Source organism: Perognathus longimembris, chromosome 17, assembly GCF_023159225.1.
Source record: "Perognathus longimembris pacificus isolate PPM17 chromosome 17, ASM2315922v1, whole genome shotgun sequence".
Taxonomy (NCBI): domain Eukaryota; kingdom Metazoa; phylum Chordata; class Mammalia; order Rodentia; family Heteromyidae; genus Perognathus; species Perognathus longimembris.
This window is the reverse complement of record NC_063177.1, coordinates 10,203,588-10,229,012: the sequence shown is the minus strand read 5'-3', so window position 1 is coordinate 10,229,012 and position 25,425 is coordinate 10,203,588. Positions and strand designations below refer to the sequence as shown.

At 42.2% G+C, this 25,425-nt stretch overlaps 1 protein-coding gene across 3 annotated transcripts in view; it reads right to left on the bottom strand.

Annotated features, from left to right (window-relative positions):
- The window catches only part of Ankfy1 (ankyrin repeat and FYVE domain containing 1), a 93,033-nt gene that overhangs the window by 43,820 nt on the left and 23,788 nt on the right, over positions 1-25,425 (bottom strand). For all 3 annotated transcript variants that reach the window (XM_048366638.1, XM_048366639.1, XM_048366640.1), the window contains exons 3-6: positions 23,346-23,464; positions 9,584-9,719; positions 3,606-3,729; positions 2,341-2,490 (exon numbers count right to left, since the gene is read on the bottom strand). In XM_048366638.1, coding sequence (XP_048222595.1) covers positions 2,341-2,490; positions 3,606-3,729; positions 9,584-9,719; positions 23,346-23,464 — 529 coding nt within the window. The remainder of the gene's footprint in view (positions 1-2,340; positions 2,491-3,605; positions 3,730-9,583; positions 9,720-23,345; positions 23,465-25,425) is intronic.

Here is a 25,425-nt window from a genome sequence, read left to right as displayed (position 1 = left end):
GGTGGACTCTTGGAAGGATGGGGGGATCACCCCCCCTTCCCGCTTGGACCCCCTTACATTGTGGTCCCCTCTCTTGGGGGACCCCATTACAATACAAATGTCAAATCTTAATGCCTGACATGGCTTACTCCCCAAATTCAACTTTTTCCACAAACTTCTGTCAAGCTTCAGGCACATGCTTTCAAAGAGCACAGTAAGAAAAAATTAACAGGACAGATATAAAAACATGCAAGACTATCAAGAATCACAATGGGTGTCTGGGAGGAACCAGAATCACAGAAGAGGTACTGACAGGGCTGCAGGGACCAAGTGTCAGAGCAGAAGTTCAGAAAACTTTTTGTTTGTTTTCTTTTTGCTGCCAGTCCTGGGGCATGGACTCAGGGCCTGAGTACTATCCCTGTCTTCTTTTTGCTCAAGGCTAGCACTCTACCTCTTGAGCCACAGTGCCACTTCTGGCTTTTTTCTATGTATGTGGTGCTGAGGAATCGAACCCAGGGCTTCAGGTATACGAGGCAAGCACTTTACCACTAGGCCATATTCCCAGCCCCGAGTTCAGAAAACTTTTTGTGAAATGCTATGGTTCAAGAAATTCTTCCTAATACCTTTAGGGAAGGAATCCCAAGGTGTACCTTCTCTGAAAGTTTAAAATACTATTTATCAAAACAAGCTCCAGGTACTGCCCTACTATGTAACTGTACCCCTTTTGCACAACACCTTCTCAAAAAAATTTTGTTTAATTAATAAATAAATTATATTTAAAAAAAAAGAAATTCCTCCTAACAGTTCAATGTTCTTCCACACTGAACACTCAGGATAAAAGACACTTCACTCTTGTCTTCCTGTAAGGCAGGCCTGTGGATATGTTAGGTTATATGGGGAAGGAAGGAAGGAGGGAGGGAGGGAGGGAGGGAGGGAGGGAGGGAGGGGAGGGAGGAGGGGAGGGAGGGAGGGAGGGAGGGAGGGAGGAAGGGAGGGAAGGAAGGGAGGAAGGGAGGGAGGGAGGAAGGAAGGGAAGGAAGGGAGGGGAAAGAAAGAAAGAAAGAAAGAAAGAAAGAAGAGAAAGAAAGAAGAAAGAAAGAAAGAGAAGAAAGAAAGAAAGAAAGAAAGAAGGAAGGAAGGAGGAAGAAGGAAGGAAGGAAGGAAGGAAGGAGAAGGAAGGAAGGAAGGAAGGAAGGAAGGAAGGAAGGAAAAGTCTATGTGAGAGAAGGGAAGGAGGGAGGGAGGGAGGGAGGGAGGGAGGGAGGGAGGGGAGGGAGGGAGGGAGGGAGGGAGGGAGGAAGGGAGAAAGAGAAAGACAGGCAGGCAGGCAGAAAGAAGGCAGAAAGGCAGGAAGGCAGGAAGGCAGGAAGGCAGGCAGGCAGGAAGGAAGGACAACCATTCTGCAGACATGGTAAGGGCTAAAGATCTTGAGTGGGAAGTGTCCTGCCTACCGAAGGAGAGCCCCATCTGGCAAAAGAGAAGTTGAAGAGTAGGCCAGGGCAATATGACATCAGAAGGACTGATCTGTCATTGCTGGCTTTTAAGATGGAGACAGATAGCCACAAGCTAAGGAATGCGATTGTATCTAGAAGCTGAGAATGGCCCTCAGAAGACAGCCAACAAGGGGCTGGGAATATGGCCTAGTGGCAAGAGCACTTGCCTCGTTCGTATACATGAGGCCCTGGGTTCAATTCCCCAGCACCACATATATAGAAAAAGCCAGAAGTGGCACTGTGGCTCAAGTGGCAGAGTGCTGGCCTTGAGCAAAAAGAAGTCAGGGACAGTGCTCAGGCCCTGAGTCCAAGCCCCAGGACTGGCCAAAAAAAAAAAAAAAAAAAAAGACAGCCAACAAGAAAAATGGGGACCTTGGTTCTTCTTCTACCACAAGAAACTGAATTCTGCCAACAACCTAAATAAGCAGGAAATAGATTCGCTTTACAGTAGCCCTAAAGGAACCCAACCTATTAATACTTGATTTTAATCCAATGATACCTATACAGTCCTTCGAGTTTACAGAACTGCAAGATAATAAATACGTATTGTTTTAAGCTACTTATTTTGTGGCAATTTGTTATAGCAGCAAATAAACTCAAAGACTGACACCCGATAGACAGGTATTGCTATAATAACCACGTAAAAATGCAGAAGTGACTCTGGCATTGGGAGATGATGGACTGAGGATACAAGAATTCTAAGGAATGAGATAGAAAACACCCAGATTTCCTGAAACAATCTACTAGAAGGAATATACATTTTTTAAAAAATGATGCGAGATACAGCTTAGAAGGAACATTACTGAGAAAAACAAGTACATCCCCAGTTTGGAAGAAGACAGGGAAGATGGAAAGGCAGCTACAGTACCTGGGAATCCATTTCAATCAGGTAAAGGAAGACCACATCTTCTCTCTCCACTTTGATAGCCTTATGTAATGGGTAGTCTGTCTTAGACTTGATCATTTTGTATAACAGCTGAGCACTCATGCTACTAAAATCCTCCTTTCTCAAGTCATCCTAAGAATTAAAAACACAATGGGAAATAAAACAAACTATTTGTTAATAAGAACAACAACTGTCAGTAAACACTTAGCATGTGCCTGGCTTACTCTAAGGGCTTAGCACTTTCTAATTAATTCAATCCTCACTAAAGGAAACCTATAGAAGCGAAATAACTTAGACAGTGAGTAAATGGCCACATCGGGGTCTGGACCAGAGAAGAACCTCCTGAGCCTGTGCTGTCACAGCTGGGCTGCACCTCTGTGATTAGTACAGATGGTGTGAGCAATGGTGACCTCCAACAAGAGAGCAGAGTCCTTTCTCCAGTAGCCTCAGACAATGGCAATTACAGAATTAAGCAAAACTACCACAAACAATCCACTCCACTGAATTACAATTGGTCCCTAATATTTTACATCTTTTATTTCAATCTACTAGCAAAAAGAGAAAAGTTACCACTCCTATTTCAATTCTTTCAACACTAGTTCTTTTTTTAAAATTTTATTGATTTATTTTTCTGTTTATGTGGTAGCAAGGAAACAAACCCGGGGCCTCATGCATACTAGGCACTACCACTAAGTCACATCCCCAGTCCATTAACACTAGTTCTTTCAGATAACTTTTCAAAACTGCTAAGATCCTTGTGTTGTTGTATCCCATTTCAGCAATCTGTTGAAACTAGTTTATAAAGGATGGCATTGATCTTTTAAACAATTCACACAAAAAATAACAAATCTCTCTATCTATGAGAACTACCAAGAAAGGCAAATCTAACATTAAGAATGCCTCCCCCTAGCAGCCAGGACTGCTGAGTACCCAGGTCTGCCAGGAAACAGGGTATCCTGCCCCCGAGACTTGGCCTCAGCTTCCTCAGGAGGGCAAAAGCAGTTGCCCCTTTGTGTAGCTCTGCTCCTGAACCTGAGTCACCTGCCCCCTACTCTGATATCACATAACTAACAGACTCCAGAACAGAAGAGCCTTACTGATCACCTAATCTAACTACTTACTCATCAGTCCTGTCACAGAGCAAACCAGAAGCCAGAAGGGTAAGGGCTGACAGAACAAGGCTGCATACCTGGGCCTCCACCATCAGAGAGAAGAACATTGTCCATACCCCTCCATCTCTCACTTACCCAATGACTTGCAATAATTTCTGCACAGTAGTTCATCAGTGTGCTGGCATTCAGTTCTTCTGCAGTTTGATAGAAACGAATACAGTTCCTAACATTCACCAGAGACATAACACCTTTTTCACATCTATAAGAGAATATCAATAATAAACAGTATTATTAGGATGAATGCATTCAGAAATAAACCAAAAACAATGTGTGTACTGCTGGCTACATCAAATAACACTAAGGGATAAGGTTGATCAACATGCTTATGAATAAATTGGAGCTGAATTCTGATATTATATTATATATAATATATATAACTAAAAAAATTTTTTTGCCAGTCTTGGGCCTTGAACTCAAGACCTGAGCACTGTCCCTGGGTTCTTTTTTTTTGTTGTTCTTTTTTCTTTCAAGGCTAACACTCTACTACTTGAGCCACAGCGCCACTTCTGGATTTTTCCATATATGTGGTGCTGAGCAATCAAACCCCGGGCTTCATGGATAAGAGGCAAGCACTCTACCACTAGGCCATATTCCCGGTCCCCAATTTTTTAAAGTATTAGAATTTCAGCCAGGTGCTGGTGGCTCACACCTGTAAACCTAAGTACTCAGGAAAACTGAGACCTGAGGATCGTAGTAAGCCAGACCAAGCAGAAAAGTCCATGAGACTTTTTATCTACAATAACCAGCAAATAGCCAAAGTGAAGCTGTGGGTCACATGGGAGAATGCCAGGCTTGGGGGGAAAAGCTAAAGGACAGCATCCAGACCCTGCCTTGAATTCAAGCCCCAGAACCAGGACACCAAAAAATTTCATTATGTTAGATTGTTCAATTTTCGTTCAAAACAAACAACTTAAAATAAACATATTAAATACACTATCTCAACTGACTTAAAAGAAAAAGCAAACACATGAACTTGGAGATTATATACACATATAATGTAGGAGATAGCTGTGGTTTCCACAAGCAAAACTACTGAAGAGTCAGTCATAGAACACCAAAGGAGAGAAAAAGTTGCTACAATGGAGGTCTTCATGAAGACAGATAAGACTTTTTTTTTTTTTTTGCTAGTGCTGGGGCTTGAACTTGGGGCTTAAGCACTGTCCTGGTTTCTTTTTGCTCAAGACTACCACTCTTCCACTTGAGGCACAGTGCCACTTCTGGCTTTTTCTGTTTATGTGGTGCTGAGGAATCAAACCCAGGGCTTCATGCACGCGAGGCAAGCAGTCTACTGCCAAGCCACATTCCCAGCCCCAATAACAAGACTCTTAGAATCACCAATAAAAGAACATGGGCCAGCTACTCAAGCCTGTAATCCTTGCTATTCAGGAGACTAAAATGTGAGGATGAGACTCCTATCTCCAATTACCCCCCCAAAGCCAGAAATGGAGCTGTGGCTCAAAGTGGTAGAATACCAGCCTTGAGTGAAAAAACTAAGCACCAGCACCCAGGCTGTGATTTCAAGCCCCACTACTGGTGTGTACACACACATACACACACAAACACATATAACATGGACAATTATCAGGGCAGAGAGAGCTGCACACAAATGTCCTTGATGGCACAAATCAGGCTACCATCCTCACCTAGAAGATACAACAATGGAAAAACCCAGTTGTTCTAAAACAGAATTCCCTAGGGGAAATAGGCCATGGCATGGTCCATCTCCCTTGCCTCCACATCTTCCTACAAGGCAGCTGAATTACACCTCAGTTAATTACTTCAAATTACGTGAGCTCTCTGTGCCCGTCTGTTCCTCTGAAATCAGAATGGTATTCTTTCTATTTCAGAGTCCTAGAGAAGTGTTTTGGTTTTCAAGAAGGAAAACTAGATCTGCTTAACATCATAAAGAACTAAGAGGTATGCTCTTAAGTTTCATATCTCTTTGCCCCTCCCTTTCTCTAGGGCCTAGAATTCCTATCCTGAAGAAAAAAAATGAAACACATACTTGGATATTTACAGGTTTTAGTATTACTATAGGTAACTGGCTAGTAGATAATTACCAATATCTTTAGGTGAGTTTTAGGTAACACAAATGAAGAAAGACCCTGAGAGTAAAGATGGGAAAGAGAGAAGGGAGTTATAAAAAAAGGGTGTCAGAAGAATAATGAACTAACTTTCAAACCTCACAAGCAGGACAGAGGTCAGGAGCAAGAACACAAACTTGTAATTTTTTCTCCATCAAGCAGTAAACACAGGTATCTATTTCACACTCAGGCCTGTGCTTAGGTGACTTGTTTTCAGTTAACATTGCTGACTTGGTAACAAGAAACATTTCTCTCCCAGGGCATTTTAAAAAGGAAATTCAAACCAATATGTAAACAAGGTGTGACAATAAGATGTAAGTTCCTCACAACTTTGGCATATTGGTAAATCTCACTTTTCTGTACCAATGGCCTTTCCAAACTCCTATTAAACCACAGCAAAGTTTGACAGTCACTGTGACCTCAGTTATATAATCAGAGCATTCCAGGAAGAAAATCTTCTCATATATGTGACACTTCTACCACTTTTATGACAGAAATTCATGGTTTTTCCAGCCTTATATTCTGACAGCAGGGGGCTACCACACAGAATGAACCTGGAGAGTCTGGATGCAGGCTTGTGGAGCACTACAAAGTACTTGCCAGACAAATGCTCAGTCTGTGGATTGCTTTCTCTTCCTTTTTTTACTACCAAAGACAAGACATCAAGGGAATCTATGTAAAACTATGTTTCACAGGAGAAATGTTTTGTCAAATGGGTAGGCACCTTATTTTCACTAATTCTAAGATCCCAGGAGTGCCATTTGCCATGTGCATTACCTTTAGTAGTATCTAATATAATCTATACAACTAAAGTAATCTTATTTTAAAATTTAAATGGTCAGTTCATATGTTTGAAAAGTAGCATATAGGTGAATTTTCCTCTGAAGGGAAAATACTTTTATTAATATATTTATTTTATATACAAAAAGTATTCAGATATACACAACAATAATCCTAACTTTGTTGCTGTTTGTATTGGGTTTAAATTCAGAGCCTTGTGCTTGCTAGGCAGGCTCTTAACATGCAATCCATACCCTCAGCTACTTAGCTTTGGTTATTTTGAGATAGGATCTCACTTTAAAGCCTAGCATACCTGGGTCATAATCCTCCTGTTAAAATTCCCTCCAGTAGCTGGGATGACAGTCATGTACCTTACACCAAGACTTCTTCTGAGGCTTGAATTCAGCTCTTTTAGTTTTCTCATGCATAGCTGGTATTCTACCATTTCAATCATACTTGTAGTTCATTGTTTTTCTGGTTAATTAGAAATAAGAGTCTCTGGGATGAGAATGTGGCTTAGCGGTAGAGAGCTTGAGTAGCATGCATGAAGCCCTGGGTTTGATTCCTCCTCATAACAGAAAAAGCTGCAAGTGGCATTGTGGCTCAAGTGGTAGAGTGCTAGCCTTGAGCAAAAAGAAGCTCAGAGACAGTGCTCAGGCCCAGATTGGCAAAAAAAAAAAAAAGAAATGAAAGATGAGAGAGAGAGAGGGGAGAGAGAGAGAGAGAGACAGACAGACAGACAGACAGACAGACAGATAAGACCTAAGAGTCTCTAGAAATTCATTGCCTGGGGTGTCTTCAAACTTCAGTCCTCCCTCAGATCTCAGCTTCCTGAGAAGCTAAGATTATAAATAATAACCACTGGCCCCTGGCCTTGTATTTTTATTTTATTTTTGCTTACGCTAGCCTTGAACCATGAACCATGTTAACTACAAATCAAATATCCAGCTAACCCCTGTCTAGTATTCCCATCAATCCTTTATATGTATATGAGAAATAGAAGACTTCTGAAAGGGGAAACAAAAAAGGTGAAGAGCAGTTCATTTACAGATGATCTATTTTTTTTAATTTATGTAATTCTGTAGCTTCCAAATATACTATAGTTTTGTAGTTGGAAAAAATGTTACCACTTTTCTCATATACATTTTTATGCAAAGGGGCTTCATTCTGGTATTTCTAACATACATATAGTACACTTGTTCAAATATGTTAATTCTTTTAAAATTAAGAGCATTTCCCTGACAATACACCAAGAAACCTTCCTTCTCAGTAAAAACAGCATTATGAAACTACCAAGATCTTTATATTACGAGAACAAGCAGGATAAGCCTCAAATTGTGCTGCACACATTGTCAGATCCACTCAATTATCTCAACCATGCTATTTCTACTGCCAACAGGGGCATCCATGAACCAATGAAAAGCCAACACTCAAATATACTCCTGGCTTTCTTCCATCCCAGGTCTTAAAGCCAGGACAGATAAAACCCGTATCCAACCATACACATTTGAGCATCTGCTAATGTTGACAGTCATGAGGCTCCATAAATAAACAACCAACATTTTAATTAAAGAATCCATTATGCAGATTACAATTCTCTAATCTACGCCATACCCAGTGAAGTTTTATCAAAGCAATTCTGACATAGTCAATGACAGAGCTTAGATGATCTGATAAAAAATGGTATTAAGGGCTGGGAATATGGCTTAGTGGCAAGAATTTGCCTTGTATACATGAAGCCCTGGGTTCAATTCTTTAGCACCACTTATATAGAAAATGGCCAAACATGGTGCTGTGGCTCAAGTGGCAGAATGCTAGCCTTGAGCAAAAGAAGCCAGGGACAGTGCTCAGGTCCTGAGTTCAAGCCCTAGGACTGGTAAAAAACAAACAAATAAAAATGGTATTAATACTCAATCTAATTAAAACTTGTCTCAATCTACTGAGGTATTTTAAAACCTCACTGCAAGACACTAATAGAAAAGTTAGCAGTGCTAGTAGCTGAATACTGCAACTGACCTGTTGGTTCATTAATTAGATCAATTAGATAGTGTGGACTAATGAGTCTCCTCATATGTGTGAGGCATCAGCTGCATCCCAGGGGAAACAGCAACTAGCTCTAGGCAGCAAAGTCTCTTGACTCTCATGTAAGAGTAATACAGCAACAAGTACTGTGTCTCTTGATGGCTGAAACCAGCCTGTACCATTAAGAGAAAATGAATCCAACAGAATATAAAAGATCAGTATGTGATGTAAAAAGATACTCTATCAACCAAACTGACCACCAAGGGCCACAGGTCCAAGAGATGCTCAAGGGCATTTTATTTGACATCATTTGGTGAACATTCTGTTATTCTAAAAGAAGCCAAACTGAGAGAACAACAGAGAAAATGCACTATAAAAAATCATAGCTGCTGGATGGGCACTTGTAGCTCATGCCTACAATCTTAGCTACTCAGGAGGCTGAGATCTGAGGAGTGAGATTCAAAGCCAGCCTCAGCAGGAAAGCCCGTGAGACTCTTATCTTCAATGAACTACCAAAAAGCCAGAAATAGAACTGTGGCTCAAGTGGTAGAGCACTCACTAGCCTTGAGCAAATAAGCTAAAGGACAGTGCCCAGGCCCTAACTTCAAGCCCTAATACCAGCACACAAGTGTACATGGATGCATACACCCACACGCCCCCCCACCCCCAGCTGCTATCTCCTTGGAACCTAAAAGAGCAATAACTTAAATGAAGTGTGATTTTGTAGTATAGAAACAGAGCTGTAAACTTATTAAACTATACTCTCTATATTAATTTAGGCATTAATGTGCTTCCCCAAAAATAAAAGCTTCATCTGACTAGATGTATCATAAGGCAGAATAAACTTTCAAAGAAAATAGAATGGGAAGGCAAGTTGAGGGTTTAGACACTGAATTATATTATTTAATATTCAAAGTATCCATTCACACAGTTATGTACCCTGAGGTAATAGATCAGTAAAAGAGAAAAAAACAAAGCTTTGGAAAAATTTAGCTTACAAGGTAACAAAACCAAGTAAGATTATCAGATTTTCTTCTCATCATCACCTTTAAAAGAACACCTTGCAAACCTTATTTACATGAGAAGAAGCTGCTTTCCCAAAGCTTGGCATAATTAAAGCTCATCCACCACCATCTGAGGTGCTTGAACATATCTGCTGGGACTTGCCTCTCCCTAAGGAGTTGTAGCTGAAACCGATTCGCTAGTTTCATCAATTCAGTCAGGAACACATCATCCTCTCTGAACTCCAACTCATCTGTGTAGATCCAGCGAAGCATTGTCATTGTCACATCAGGATTAGCATCTAGATAAAAGAAGAACATAGATAGAGAAACTGAAAAGTACCATATGACACACTTAGGCTTTCTGAAGGAAATCTCTACAATTAGAGGCTAAAGAAAGCACATTATGGCTGAGTGCTGGTAACTCATATTCAGGGGGCTGAGATCTGAGGATTAAGGTTCAAACACAGCCCAGGCAGAAAAGTCCTTATCTCCAGTTAACCATCCAAAAGCTGGAAAGTGAAGGTGTAGCTCAACTGGTAGGGTACTAGCCTTGAGCAAAAAAAGCCAAGAGAGTGTGAAGTCCTGAGTTCAACCCTCTGTATTGGCACCAAAATAAATAAAATAATAAAGTACATTACAGTACATCCAACTCAAAGAAATACATAATTCAAATAAATATACAACAAAAATAATGAGGCAGTATGGGCAGCAAAAGGAAGTAGGTGAGGATAAAGAAGCTGCTAGAGATGTAGATCAAATCATCTGAAGAGAATATTTGATGTACAACAAAAAGTTAATAGAATTTCAAATAAATAGGGAATGTGGATAACCAAATGAAAAACAGACAAAGGATAATTCACAAAGATCAAGAAAAATAGCTAACAAGTCCTTCTTTCTTTATTCTCTCTTCCTTTTTTTTGTCAGTCATAAGTATTCAACTCAGGACCTGGGCCCTATCCCTGAGCTGCTTTGTGCTCAAGGCTAGCCCTCTACCACTTGAGCCACAGCACCACTTCTGGCTTTTTCTGATTCATTTATTGAGAGATCTCAGCTTCCTGAGTAGCTAGGATTACAGGCGTGAGCCATGGGTGCCAAACTAATAAGTCTTACTAATAACCAAAAATGAATTTAGAGTATATTTTGTCTCTCGGACCAGTAAAGAATTTTTTTTTTTTTTGGCCAGTCCTGGGGCTTGGACTCTGGGCCTGAGCACTGTCCCTGGCTTCTTTTTGCTCAAGGCTAGCACTCTGCCACTTGAGCAACAGCGCCACTTCTGGTCATTTTCTGTATATGTGGTGCTGGGGAATCGAACCCAGGGCCTCATGTATATGAGGCAGGCACTCTTGCCACTAGGCCATATCCCCAGCCCACCAGTGAAGATTTTTGAAAGTACTTAATCTTTTACATAACTATATGCATAGTTGTTATCCTAAGAAAACAACTAGGTGTTGGAAATGTAGCTCAAGTGATAGAATAACTGTATAGGAGTGCAGAAGCCCTGAGTTCAAATTTCAGTATCACAGAAACTGGAAAAAAGTATGCATCAGTTAAAACTATTGGTCAGGTGATAGTGGCACATGCCTGTAATTTTAGCTATTCAAGAAGACTGAGACCTGAGAATTGCAGTTCAAAGCCAGCCTAAGCAGAAAAGTCTATGAGACTCTTACCTCTAGTTAACCACTAAAAAGACAGAAATAGAGCTGTGGCTCAAGTGATAGAGCACTATCCTTGAGCAAAATTAATCGAGGACAGTGCCCAGGCTTTGAGATCAAGCCCAAGGAATGGCACAATGGCTTCTACCTGTCATCCCTAGGGACAGGTAGAAGCACAAGGAGGGAAACTGCAACCCCAAGAGAGCCTGGGCATAAATCAAGATGCTGTATAAAAATTAACCAATGCTGGGACTGGGAATATGGCCTAGTGGTGGAGTGCTTGTCTTATATACATGAAGCCCTGGGTTCGATTCCTCAGCACCACATATATGGAAAAGGCCAGAAGTAGCACTGTGGCTCAAGTGGTAGATGAAAGGGGGAATGAAGGGTTAAAGTAAACCCCATTTTCAGGCAGCCCCCGTTTTGTTGTCTGTTTAAACTATGAGCAAACCCAGGGCAAGCTTATTAGGTCAAGAACTCTAACCGCCTGGGAAAGCTTAACTCTAACCGTCCCCAGAATGTCTTGAGCCCTGAGCCAATGAGATTTGTACCCGTGTCCTAATCTTGCTTGCTTGAACATCTGATTGCTGTAACTTTGTTTTTGTCTTGCTTGAATACCTGATGGCTGTAACTTTGTTTTTTGCCTGTATAAGCCCTGTGCAATCGCAGCTCGGGGCTTCCTCCTAACCTCCGTTGTGTCGGTGGGTAGGACGAGGCCCGAGTTGCAGCTCGCCTGAATAAAGTCTTGCTTTTGCATTTTGGAACGTCTGAGTCTCAGTGGTCTTCTTGGTGGTCGTTTCGCGACTTGGCATAACAGTTGGGGGCTCGCCCCCGAGACCCCAGACTCCGAAGGTAAGAAAACCCCACTGTTCATTTGTCTTGTCCTGTAAGTTGTCTGTCTGTTTGTCTGCTTTGCTTCCTTTTTGAGGACAGCCCTTCCAACTCCTATTTCTTGAAGGGGTTGTCGAAGCGGACACGCTTACTCAGCAATTCTGGGGAGACTGGGGGACGCCCCAGACTCTCCACCCTTGAAGGGGGACCCCTGGAACCCGGCCTTGATACTTGTAGGGCGAGAGTCAGTTCGGTTTTTGGCCGGAACAGACCTGGAGGGCCTCCTAACCGAGACTCAACCCGCCCACCTTGTACTTGGGTCTGCTCCTTCTGCTTCTAGCTTGCAGGAGGTTGTGGGCCAACTTGGGTCCACTCCTTCTGCACCCTTGCAGGAGGTTGTGGGCCATCTTGAGAGATCTCTAACTCGTAGCTTTTCTTGTTCTCAGGCCTGTGTGTTTTCCTCCTTTTGTATTAATTGTTTTATTTTTTGTAGCCTTTTGGACTGAACAGCTGATCAGAGCTATGGGTAACGTTCTATCTTGGGAACCTCCATCTAGCCCCCTAGACTTGATCCTAGCTCACTGGAGGTTAAGGAGATAGCTCAGAAACAAGGTGTGGCCCTTAAGAAGGAAAAGTGGATCACCCTGTGCAAGTCAGAATGGCCCACTTGTGAGGAAGCTAATTGGCTACCCGAGGGGAGCTTTGACATAGGTAAGATCAGGACTTTGCAACGCCTAATCTACACTCCTTGTTCGGACCATCCAGACAAGAGAGAAACCAAGAAGGAAGAGAAGAAATTGTACTCACCTGTCCTCCAGGGAGGAAGCACGGAGGAGGAAGTGTTTCCCCCTCCATATTCCCCACCCCAGATAACTCTACAAGAAGAGGACTGTGAGGAAGATGTTTCAGCTGTGCCCTCTGCTCCGGAGGGTCCCGCCCAGGGTGCCGGCAGCCCAAGACACGGACTTGTCAGCCCTGAGTCCTGACCCGTAGCCGCTGACAGGGGCAGACATGGGGCCAGCCCAAGCCACCCGCAGGCGGCGGGGAGTGACCCCACCGTGAAGCGCTGTCATCTCTGTGTTGTTTATGAGTCTGACAGTCTCTTTTGTGTCAAACCTGCATAGTTCATTGGAAAGATGTACAGGCGACAGTTCACAATCAGAGTGTGAGTGTCCACAAAAAGAACTCTGGGGAACCCCCACCCAGGCTTCTTAAGCTGAAAATTATTTGATGTGTTAAAATGTTTTACTGGGCTGGGGATATAGCCTAGTGGCAAGAGTGAGGCCCTGGGTTTGATTCCCCAGCACCACATATACAGAAAATGGCCAGAAGTGGTGCTGTGGCTCAAGTGGCCAAGTGCTAGCCTTGAGCAAGAAGAAGCCAGGGACAGTGTTCAGGCCCTGAGTCCAAGCCCCAAGACTGGCAAAAAAAAAAAGTTTTACTAAGACTAAAATGTTTTACTGAGACTATCAAGCCCTGGAAAATGAGGCTGGAGAATGCTAAAATCATTTGTTAAAGGTTTTGTCTTAAAATTTGAGTGTTGCAGGAGTTTAAGATTGACAAAATACCACTGGAAAATGTATGGCCGATGCTTATTTTGCGCGCTTTAAGATTTTTTGAATATGTATGTGTGTGTGCATGTGTGAGTGAGAACATGTTCAAGACTGTAGTATGATGCAAAATTATGTTTAAGTTTAAATTCAAATGGTCATTAAGTTTGGGCATTACCAAATGTTTTAAAAGATTAGTGTATTGTTTTTAAAAAAAACAGGAACTAGAGTTAAAAAAGGATTTCTCAGGGTTCTTTAATTAGCAGTCAAAAAAAGTGGGTATCTTAATAAATTAAGACTTGATTTAACAAAGGGCAAGCTGGCATGAATTCCTCAAGCCCTATGGAGTCAGGATGGAGATAGGCCGTTCGGGTAGCACAGGCCAATGGAGGCCTTTCTTTTGTCTCTTTTGTTTTCAGGTGAACTTTGGAAACCTGGTGGTAAAAATGAATGATTTGACTGGAATTTCTAAAACTGCCCCTTGAGAGGTACTAAGAATTGGAAAAGTTTTTTAAATGGTTAAAAAGTTTATTTATCTGATGTGATTCGATTCCTATGCTATTTTTTAAATTTGGATTTTAAAGGATATATATTAAACTAATGGAGATAGAAGTAGACTCATTAACTCTATGTATGTACGAAGAAACGGCAAAATGGGCCACCGTTTCTCACTAATTTATTGGAAAGCTGGATAAGTATTTCTAATTCTGTAATTGTAACTCTTGCATTAAGGAAAAATTGTCATTTGAGTTCAAAGGTCTTCATGCCATGTGGTAACTGGGACTGAAGAAAAAAAATTAAAAAGAAAGAAAAGAGGCTCTTTTAAAACAGCAGCCCGGAGGCAAAGGGTGGCACCTGGTTTCAGAATGCCAGTAAGCTTCAGAGTTTTTCCAACGCAGATAAAAGCCAAAGTGTTAGTGTTAAAGCAGAGGTTAGTAAAAAGGCTTTGGAAATCAAGAATACATTTCTAGATAAGAAATTTGAAAGTAAAATTGACGTAAATGATTATTGCAAAGTGACAAAAGGAGAATTATGGCTACCAAAATGTTTAATTGCCATTCCAGTTTCTTTGTAGGTTTTTTGTAACAGTTTCCAGAAGGACAGGTGATTCCTACAAGTTTGTCAAGATGCAACATTGGCATGGTAAAAGCATGCTTAAAAACTACTTCTGTGTGGACCACCTTGTTGCTTTTAATTGGAGTAAAGTGGCCTTTTGTAAGACTCATTGATCTGAAATCTGCAGTTCAAAGCCAGCCTGGGCAAAGAAAGGTCCCTGTGAGAGTCTTCATCTCTAATCAGCCAGCAGAGTGCTGGGAACAGTCATGAGTCCCTTTGAGGCTCAAAGTGGTAGGGTGCTCGTCTTGAGCTGGAGAGCTGAGGGACAGCACTCAGGCCCTGAGTCCAAGTCCAGTGAAAAGTCACTCCTGGGACAAAAGTGATGGAGCATCCAGAGGCAGTAAGCCACTGCTTGGATGGCAGAGATGGTGTCAGATCCTACAGTCACTCCTGTTTGGCCTTTCAAAAGTTAATCAAAGCTGGGAAGTTCTAGAAGAATAGTTAGTAAGCATGCCTTTCTAATACCCATGTCTGTTTACTGGGCAGGAACTTGCCAGTCATCTGTGATAGTGGGTAGTAAGGGTAAGTTTGTCAAATGAGAGGATAGTTTAAAATCCCAACCCCCCCGCATCTACTCAAAGCTGACTGGCAGTGAGAATTTTAAGCTGATACATCTGTTCAGGAAAGAAAGCTTGTAGACCTGAGATTGTGTCCTTATTGAGATCTGTTAAAGGCCTGCAAAGGTAATGTAGGCATTTTTTTAGGTCATCAGAGATCAGTTCCCCACAGTCAGGAAAAAGCTTTTACAAACTAGAATGTTAAAAGGCTACACTTCGGTAGCCCAAAAAGAAGTCTGTATAGTTGAAAGTTAAAATGTTGAATGTAATTTCCAGTTTGGAGTAAAGCTCCTAGTGGACATCTGATCCTACAGCCCCTTGGTAAAGTAGAATAAATCATAGATTCCTGGCGAGGTAAGGTCAACGTCCCTGAGTCAGCCTGAAGAAGTTATAGAAGATGGATGAACTTCGCCCATCAGCCCCCCTCCCCTTTAGCACCAAAGGACCAGAGTTGTTTTTGGGAAGATGAGGCAGGATAGACTAGAGGCATGGAAAACAGAGGTAACAGTATACAGAGACTGCACTTATGAGAAATGGTTATAGGCCAAGCCTTCTATGTTGGTTTAAAATATATATATATTACTAGCCTTATCGGAAATATCTGATTTAAACTTATTGCCCTGGCAGAATGACCCAAGGGCCATTGATTGTCTAAAGCTGTCTTGACTTTCAGTGATGTGCCAGCCTACAAAAGCTAGTGTGCTTAAGAAGGAATCAGGAAAATACTAGGAAATTTGACTGAAGTTAGGCTTTAGGTTAACTTAGGTTAAGCTTCTCTAACCAATCTATGGAGAAAATTGCAGGTAACCCAGCAGAAGGTGTGACATTCTACTGGAACCACTGGGAGCCACTGCTGCCTGACACCACCATGGCCCCTGGCCATTACATTTGAGTGAGGATCAAGGAGAGTCAGTCATCTGGAAGAATCTACATCTTCAGATGGGACTCTTATCACATGCAGCTGATTTCTGCTGGAAAGTGCTTTGGATCTGCTAAAACTTAAATTTTGGGGGGGACATTCTTGAGTTAACTGGAGTTAACTTGCTCTATTAAGAAAATTGGATATTGTAAGAAATTTTCAGGCAGACCGGCCTGCTGCTAAATTCAAAGCATGTATGACAGGCTGGAGAGTCACTTCCAGGCAATGCCTGGGGTGGGAGGTATGTCCAAGAGTATTAAAATTTGTCCAGATGGATTAGGGTGTGACCTCAGAGAAGAGAGGGAGGTAACTGCCATCAGGTGTGCCAGGTACCAAGGTAACTGGACAGAGATTTAAATTGCTGGGGGCATCTTCATGGAGCCCTCCTGGGGGTGGATCTTACAGATGCCACTGGCCAACCTTAGGCACTTAGAGGCACTGGAAACTGGAGAAATCCACTCTAAAATAAGTAACTCATGATAGTTGGCTCTGGTCTAGCTTCTTAGGAGCAGCAGTCCCATAGGACTGACCCTTGCCCCACCTTTGTTTTCCCCAATAGCCTATGGGTGGAGTCACAGTACATTGCCTTGATGTAGCTGAGATAAACCAGATTCTACAAACCAGAGGAAAAGAAAATGTAGACAGTTTAAAACTCTAGCAGCAAAGAAGCCCCAGGAAATGTAAATAGGAAACTTAGTATAGAAAGCCTTGGAGAAAGGGATAGAGAAAATGGTTTCCTCTGGATAAGAAAGGGATTTAAAAAGTCAATTATCACAGAATGTTCCAGTAAGTTGCTGATGGCGTGAAGAAGTAGAAGATGGTGTGAGTGGGGATATGTTAAATTTTATAAGACACAGATTATAAAACTGTATAAGGAAAGACTTTAGAGAGAGAATTGGGGAAACAAAAATGTTTCCTTTATATTAAAAGGTTTTGGCATTTTAAAAGTGAGAAAGACAATCCCTAGAAAGTTTGAGTATGTAACAAATGGTATCAGTATGTCTTAAAATTAGAGCATATGAGTAAAGTTGGTATGTAATCAAATTGGCTATAATATAAATAGGGTCAGAATTGGGGCTTCGGTGTAAAACTATGTTTATCTGTACCTGCATCTGCAGGGATAAGGGGCTTGTGTGATGTCATCTACATGTTATTCCTAACTTGCATTTGCATTTGTTATGAGCTTTTATCCCCCCTCAGAGCCCTATAGCAAGTCCACCAAGAGATCTGGCTCAAGCTAAATGCCCTTTATGAGACTGGACCTCCTCCTGTGCCACACCCGCTACGAACTGAGTAAAGCGCCACCTACAACTTATGGTATTGCGGGCACAATACCAATCTATCCCTACAGATTCTCAGTCATAATCAAACTAATAAGCAAGGAGAACCACGATTGGTTCTCAAGTTACCTATCACAAGGGGGGAATCAAAGAGGGAATGAAGAGTTAAAGTAAACCCCATTTTCAGGCAGCCCCTGTTTTGTTGTCTGTTTAAACTGAGCAAACCTAGGGCAAACTTATTAGGGCCCAGCCGGTCAAGAACTCTAACCGCCTGGGAATGCTTAACTCTAACCGTCCCCAGAATGTCTTGAGCCCTGAGCCAATGAGATTTGTACCCGTGTCCTAATCTTGCTTGCTTGAACACCGGATTGCTGTAACTTTGTTTTTTGTCTTGCTTGAACACCTGATGGCTGTAACTTTGTTTTTTGCCTTTATAAATAAGCCCTATGCAATCGCAGCTCGGGGCTTCCTCCTAACCTCCGTTGTGTCGGTGGGTAGGACGAGGCCCGAGTTGCAGCTCATCTGAATAAAGCCTTGCTTTTACATTTCGGAACGTCTGAGTCTCGTTGGTCTTCTTGGTGGTTGTTTCACGACTTGGCATAACAGTAGAGTGCTAGCCTTGACCAAAAAGAAGCCAGGGACAGTGCTCAGGCTCTGAGTTCAAGCCCCTGGAGAGAACAAAAAAATTAACCAATGCTAAAAGATGCTAGGGGTAGTTTAAGTGGTAGAGTACCTGCCTAGCAAATGGGAAGCCCTGAATTCAATCCCTACTTTAAAAAAAAAATTACACAATCAGAAGAAAAAGAGAAGATGAATATGAGAAACAAAAGATTAAAAGAGCTGGGCACCAGGGGCTCACACCTATAATCCCAGCTACTCAGGAGGCTGAGATCTGAGGATTGCAGTTCAAAGCCAGCCTGGGCAGGAAACTCCAAGAGACTCTTCAATTAAGCGGAAGTGGTGCTATGGCTCAAGTGGTAGAGTACTAGCTCTGAACTGAAGAGCTCAGGGACAGTGCTCAGGCCCAGAGTTCAAGCCCATGACAGACAAAAAAAAAAAAAAAAAAAAAGATTAAAAGAGAGTCTTGAAAAAAAGAAGCTCAAGGACAGTGCCTAGCCCCTGAGTTCAAGCCCTAGGACCATCAATGGCAACAACAAATGTGTGAATACATCTTGAAACTGCTATGAATGTCACCAAAAATAATATTGAGCTAGTTGTCACACGGTACTCAACAGATGTGAAGGATTCCTGGCTCTCTTGAAATACCACACAGATCCTCCTGAGCTTGCTAGAGCACTGTGGGGTACCTTAGCAGAGTCTGGGAAACCATTCTGGGACCAATGCACAGAGGAATCTCCCCATATGGTATTTCAGTGCATAGCTTTCCTGATCAGAATGCAAATGAGGAAAAGCAGCTTAGTGAGACAGGACCCAGGACACATTCCAGGAGAACTGCATGCCTTCATACCCTAAGCTCTATGCCAGGGAACCAAAAGACCTTTGCTTGAGAAATCGTGTACTCCAGCTTCAAAACACCCATGCTAAGGCATTGGCAACTCTCTAAAACATGAGCTGCTATTGATAAAGTGCTTCAGTGGGGCTAGAAACAACCACTTTGCCAAATGCAAGTTGCTGTATTACATAAAAAACAGTACTCTCCTAGCCTCAAGACTTGTTAGAATGAGCTAGCACTCATTATAGTTTCTCTTGCAGGATCAATCAGTATGTTTCTTTTTCTAAGTAAAAAATAATTGACAAAGCTGGGCACCAATGGCTAATGCTTGTAATACTAGCAACTCAAGAGAAGCTAGCAGGGCAGGAAAGTGTGTGACTTTTTCTTTGCCAGTCCTGGGGCTTAAACTCGGCCTAGGTGCTATCCCCGAGCCTCTTTGTGCTCAAGGCTAGTATTCTACCACTGGAGCCACAGTGCCACTTCTGGCTTTTTCTGAGTAGTTTATTGGTGATAAGAGTCTCCCAAGGGGCTGGGAATATGGCCTAGTGGTAGAGTGCTTGCCTCGCATACATGAAACCCTGGGTTCAATTCCTCAGTACCACATATATAGAAAAAGCCAGAAGTGGCACTGTGGCTCAAATGGTAGAGTGCTAACCTTGAGCAAAAAAGAACCCAGGGACAGTGCTCAGGCCCTGAGTTCAAGCCCCAGGACTGGCAAAAAAAAAAAAAAGTGAACTTGGGGCTGGGACTATGGCCTAGTGGCAAGGGTGCTTGCCTCATATACATGAAGCCCTGGGTTCAATACCCCAACACCACATATATAGAAAATGGCCAGAGGTGGCGCTGTGGCTCAAGTGACAGAGTGCTAGCCTTGAGCAAAAAGAAGCCAGGGACAGTGCTTAAGCCCTGAGTCCAAGGCCCAGGACTGGCAAAAACAAAACAAAACAAAACAAAAAGTCTCACAAGCCAGGCGCTGGTGGCTCATACCTAGGATCCTAGCTACTCAGGAGGCAGAGATCTGAGCATCAAGATTTAAAGCCACCTCAGGCAGAAAAATTCCCAAGAAGACTTCCCCCGCCCCCCAAGACACTTATCTCCAATAAACTACTCAGAAAAAGCCAGAAGTGGCTCTGTGGCTTAAGTGGTAGAGCGCTAGCCTTTGAGCACAAAGAGGCTTAGGGACATTGCCTGGGCCCCGAGTTCAAGCTCCAAGACCAGCAAAAAAAAAAAAAAAAAAAAAAAAGTCTCACAGACTTTCCTGACCTGACTGGCTTTGAATGGAGATACTTAGATTTCAGCCTCCTAAGTAACTAGGATTACAGGCAGTGAAAGACTGCTGCTCAGCTTGTGAGATTCTTATCTCTAATTAATCACAGAAAAAGCAGGAAGTAGTGCAGTGGCTCAAGTGGCAGAATGCTAGCCTTTAGCAAGAGAAGCTCAGGGCCAGTGTCCGGGGCCAGTGTCCAGGCTCAGAGTTCAAGCGCCAGGACTGGCACATACACCTTTTTTTTTTTTTAAGTCACAACATTTTTACAGAGGATAACATGATAGTATTTTGTTTTCTTCTTGTAGGGATGACCCAGGACTTCACACATTCTAAGAATATACCCCACCACTACACTACATCCACATCTCCAGCTTTAGTATAAATACAAGTATACATGCAAAATAGTTAAATAAGCTAATTAACTCATCTACTTAAAGGAAGAGCCAAACAGAATATCATTTCTATTTAATGTCTGACATAAATTATGCCACACTTTTGTATGGTATATTGCCTAGAACACAAGCTATGCTTCCAGACACTGGTGGCGCACATCTATAGTCCTAGCTACTCAAGACAAAAACAAAAACAAAAACAAAAAAACTTCATGATCATGAACTTTAGAGTCACCAGCAATGAGTAAAAACCACAAGCAAGCTCTTCTAAGTTCAAGACCCAGTACTGGTGTGCACGTGACACACACAACCAAAGACATAATTCTAATGATTAAGAATTCACTCACAGTGAATTTGTCTAAATCTATGAAATTAACACCTTCTTATTCTTTATGACACTGCTCAGGTGTTGGCCCTTTGATATTTTTCTTACCAGCACAACTTAAATCACTTCTATGCTTTATTATGTAAAGCAACTGCAATAATGTACGTTGTGGGCTAGACTAAAATAATTTGTTAATATCCCTTTTCCTTCAAAAGAGTGTGAATGAGCTCCATATGGCAGAAACCACGTTACAATCCTCCAACCTTCTGAACAAAGACATAATACAGAATTATGAGCTGCATCCTTAGCCCAGTGTGTCCTATGTTAATTATCCTTACCATATTATAACTCTAATAGCTTTTAACATGAGACTACAACTAAAACTTCTTGTCAGTTTTTCCAGAGCAGTTAAGAAAGTAGCAAATGAAAATGCAATTTTAGAGTAAACTTTGAAAAAATATTTTCAAGTCTACTCCCCTGGAGCTGGGAATATGGCTTACTGGTAAAGTGCTCATCTATAGAAAATGGACAGAAGTGGCGCTGTGGCTCAAGTGGCTGCTGGCCTTGAGCAAAAATAAGCCAGGGACAGTGCTCAGGCTCGAGTTCAAGCCCCAGGACTGGCAACAAAAACAAAAACAAACAAACAAAAGTCTATTTCCCTCCATATTCACCCAATGTCCATTGTAGCTATTAAGGCCCTTTCCCTTCCCTTTATTTCTCCTTGCCTTCTGTAAGGTTTGCCAGAAAGGAAACCCACCACATGGTTCAGACAGAAAGCTTACTGGGGGAAAGCAAACTGCCAGCCCACACAGGATGGAGGCATGGGGAGACAGAGGGGGAGGAAGAAGGGAAAGAGAGAGAAAAGAGCAAGAGAGAGTAAGAGAGAAAAGGAAAAAGAGAAAAAGAATCAGAGCGGGGAATGTGTTGAGCCAGATTATATAGGGGAAGGTGGGAGGTATGGCCAGGTGGATTGGCTCTAACCTCAGAGAAGGAAGAGGTAACTGCCTCCAGGTGTGCCAGTTACCTAGGTAACTCAGGTACTGGGCACAGACTTAAACAGGTGGGGAGCATCTGCATGGAGCCTTCCCCAGGGTAGACCTTACACCAGAGACAGTGCAGAGGCCATGAGTTCTAGCCCCATGACTGGGGCCTAAGGCTCCAAAGGCTGGCCCAGCTCCACCCTGGCTCCATCCTGGCCCCATCCCGGCCCCACCTCACTTCTCTGCTCACCTTCTCTCCTCTTCCAGCTCTTCTTCTCCTCTCCCTTCTAACCCCCCTGGCTGCCCAGGCAGGCAGCCTATATATACACTTGTTGGGGGGAGGGCTTTGAAGCCCCATCCCACTCCAATTGTCGGACCAACTTGGAGTGCCACCGTGGCTGTCCAGACCAATTTGGAGTGCCACCATGGCTGTCACACAGGCGTGGGGCGGGACTTCCTAGGCTGCCCCTCCCTTACTCCAGAGGCAGCCTAATGCCAAGCCCCCTCCTAAGTCCTCAGTAGTGAAATGGCTCAGGGTGGAATTTCCCTGCCCCCAAGGTTATTACAAGTTCAAGCCTCACAAGTGACAATCAATCAATCAATCAATCAATAAATAAATAAATAAATAAAAATAACCAATGTAACCGGGCACTGTCCTAGAGGGATCTGAAGATTGGGGTTTGAAGCCAGCCCAGACATAAAAGTCCCTTGCTTGGACTCAGGGCCTGAGCACTGTCCCTGGCTTCTTTTTGCTCTAGGCTAGCACTCTACCTCTTGAGTCACAGCGCCACTTCTGGATTTTTCTATTTTATGTGGTGCTGAGGAATTGCACCCAGAGCTTCATGTATTCAAGGCAAGCACTCTATCAGTAAGCCATATTCCCAGCAAACCCACCCCCCAAGACTTTTGTCTCCAATTAACCACTGAAAAGCCAGAAGTGGCAGCTGTGGCTCAAGTGGAAGAGCCCTAGTCTTGAGCACAAAGAGGCTCAGAGACAGCACCTAGGCCTTGAGTTCAAGCCCCACAACTGAGAAAAGAAAAGAAACAATCAGTGAACTGGAGATGTGGCTCCAGTGGAAAAGGCTTCCCTAGCAAGGGTCAGGCCCTGAGTCAATCCCCAGTTCCACTACCCCCATCCAAAAAAAAAAAAAAAATAGGCACTCTGGAAGTTATATAAAACTTTAAGGGGCTGCTGCAATAAACGCCAGAAGACCAAAAACAAACCAGCACACACACACACACACACACACACACACACACACACACACACACACACGTAAATATAAACAACCTAATAGCAGAACTTTCTTCTTGAAGTAGATGAAAATATCTTACTGTATTTATACAAAACAACTATAGGAAATGAGCAGATAAAAGATATTTATATTGCCAAAGAACATTGTAATACTCAAATATGGATGACTTGTTAGCCAAGGGATCAAAGGCAAGTATCCACAGAGTACAATCTATAAGTCTCTTGTGTTCACCATCAAGAAAAGTATTTTACTTCCATCAAACCAAAATATTTCAAAATCATGAACCACAACTTGGTGCTGAGTTTTTGTTTTCTGTGACTTGTGTCCCTGATAGATCAGAGCCTCACCTGACAAGTCCAGCTCCTCAGTGGAAGACAAGTTAGCCAGACTCCAGCTGTCACTTCGGGCTGCCAGGACAAACTTATGAGCACTGATATGCCTGCCACCAACCTTTATCTTCAGGTCACTGATGAAAAAAAACACACACAAAAAAATACACATGTATAAAAGAAAACTGTGATCACAATTAGGAACAGCTAGGATTCACAGCTGATAAATACACAGATACTGAATGATCAACATGCATCTACAAAAGAAAAGAATCAGAGCAAAAATTACTTATATATGTTGGTCCATGTTGGTAATATGTTGCTGGAGATATTTTCTAATTCTAACTTTTAACTTTAATTCATACATGATACTCTGTTTTCAAATACATTTATTAATAAGTCCCTTATGGTAGTGAACCTACAAGTCAAATGATGAATATTCATATATAAAGATATTTTATGAAGAGTAAATAAAGATAAATCAGAGAGAGAAAAATGGAACGCTTAAAAGCCATGATGAAAGCTCTGAGACTACACTGCTGCTATACTTAAACAACACTAAACAAACAAAATATGTCTTCATTCAGACCTAATACTGTCACCTATAACTCAACTATGAAGAAGTGAGGTGGGCTGAAGCTAGGAGTGGTGGTGCCAGCCTGTAATGACAGACTGAAGCAGGACAATCACCAGTTCAAGGTAAGAGAGGCTACATAGTGAGATCTTTAAAATTCAAACCACATCCATATGCATGACATATCATTATGTGGAAAAAGATTCCTAAACAGATATTTGTGTTTAACTCTGAAATGTCAAATGCTAAGAGAACAGTACCTGGGCAGATAATCCACTGGGTTGATGAAAGCAAGCACATGACTATGATAACAGAAAGGCAAAATTATTCCTTATCATCACCCTACTGATATTTATCTTTATTTAACTCACATACTTAAAGGAAGACCCAAACTGCCTCAAATCATATCCTGTTAAAAACTTTCAAAACCTAATGAAAAGAGCCTTCTTACAAAGTACAAATCACTTTAACTCTAATATACTTACAAAAGAATTAAAACATTTACAAAAGGCAATGTACTCATTACCTGGCTCATGTAATAGTAATCCCTCTGTATATCAACTTTATAACAATAAAGTAAAATTTAAGAAACAAATGAAAGTCAGGCCTTCTAAAAGAAATTAATTAAATTCTAATAAATGGAATTTTACTGTCTATATTTGTTTTATTTTTGTGCTGGTACTGGGGCTTGAACTCAGGGCCTGGGTACTATCTCTCAGATTCTTTTGCTCAAGGTTAGCACTCTACCACCTAAGCGACAGCTCCACTTCTGACTTTTGGGTTGTTTTTGTTTTTAGTAGTTTATTGGAGATAAGAGTCTTAGGGACTTTCTTGCCCAGGCATGCTTTAACCACAATCATCAGAACTCAGCCTCCTGAGTAGACAAAATTATATGCATGAGCCACAGGAACCTGGCACTTACTGTCTATGAACTTTTCCATATAATTCCTATCACTATTGCTGGGCACCACTGGCTCAGGCCTACAATCCTAACTATTGAGGTCGAGATCTGAATGATCAAGATTCAGGTTAGCTTGGGAAGAAGACTCTGAAAGACTTCATCCCCAAGTTCAAAGGAAAAATCTTACTAGAGGTGTGGCTCAAGTGGTAAGAGTGCCAGCTGCAAGCAAGCAAGCTGAGCAAGCATGAAGCCCTGAATTCAAACACCAGAACCACCAGAAACACAGAGACACAGAGACAGAGAAATCTAGTGAGTTCTGTGTAGCAATAATTAAGACCCTATAGTCTTTTTGTGTGTCTGTGCTGGTCCTGAGGCTTAGGGGCATGGTCCTTGGGCTTTTTTTGATCAAGGCTAGTACTTTTCCCCTTGAACCACAGACTTTCCTGTCCAGGATGGCTTCAAATTGTGAAACTCTGATGTCCGCTTCCTGAGTTGCTAGGATTACAGGCATGAGCCCCTAGGGTCCACCTTGGATTTTTTGTTTTTTTTTTTTTTTTTGCTGGCCATGGGGCTTGAACTCTGGACCTAGGCACTGTTCCTGAGCTCCTTTAGCTCAAGGCTAG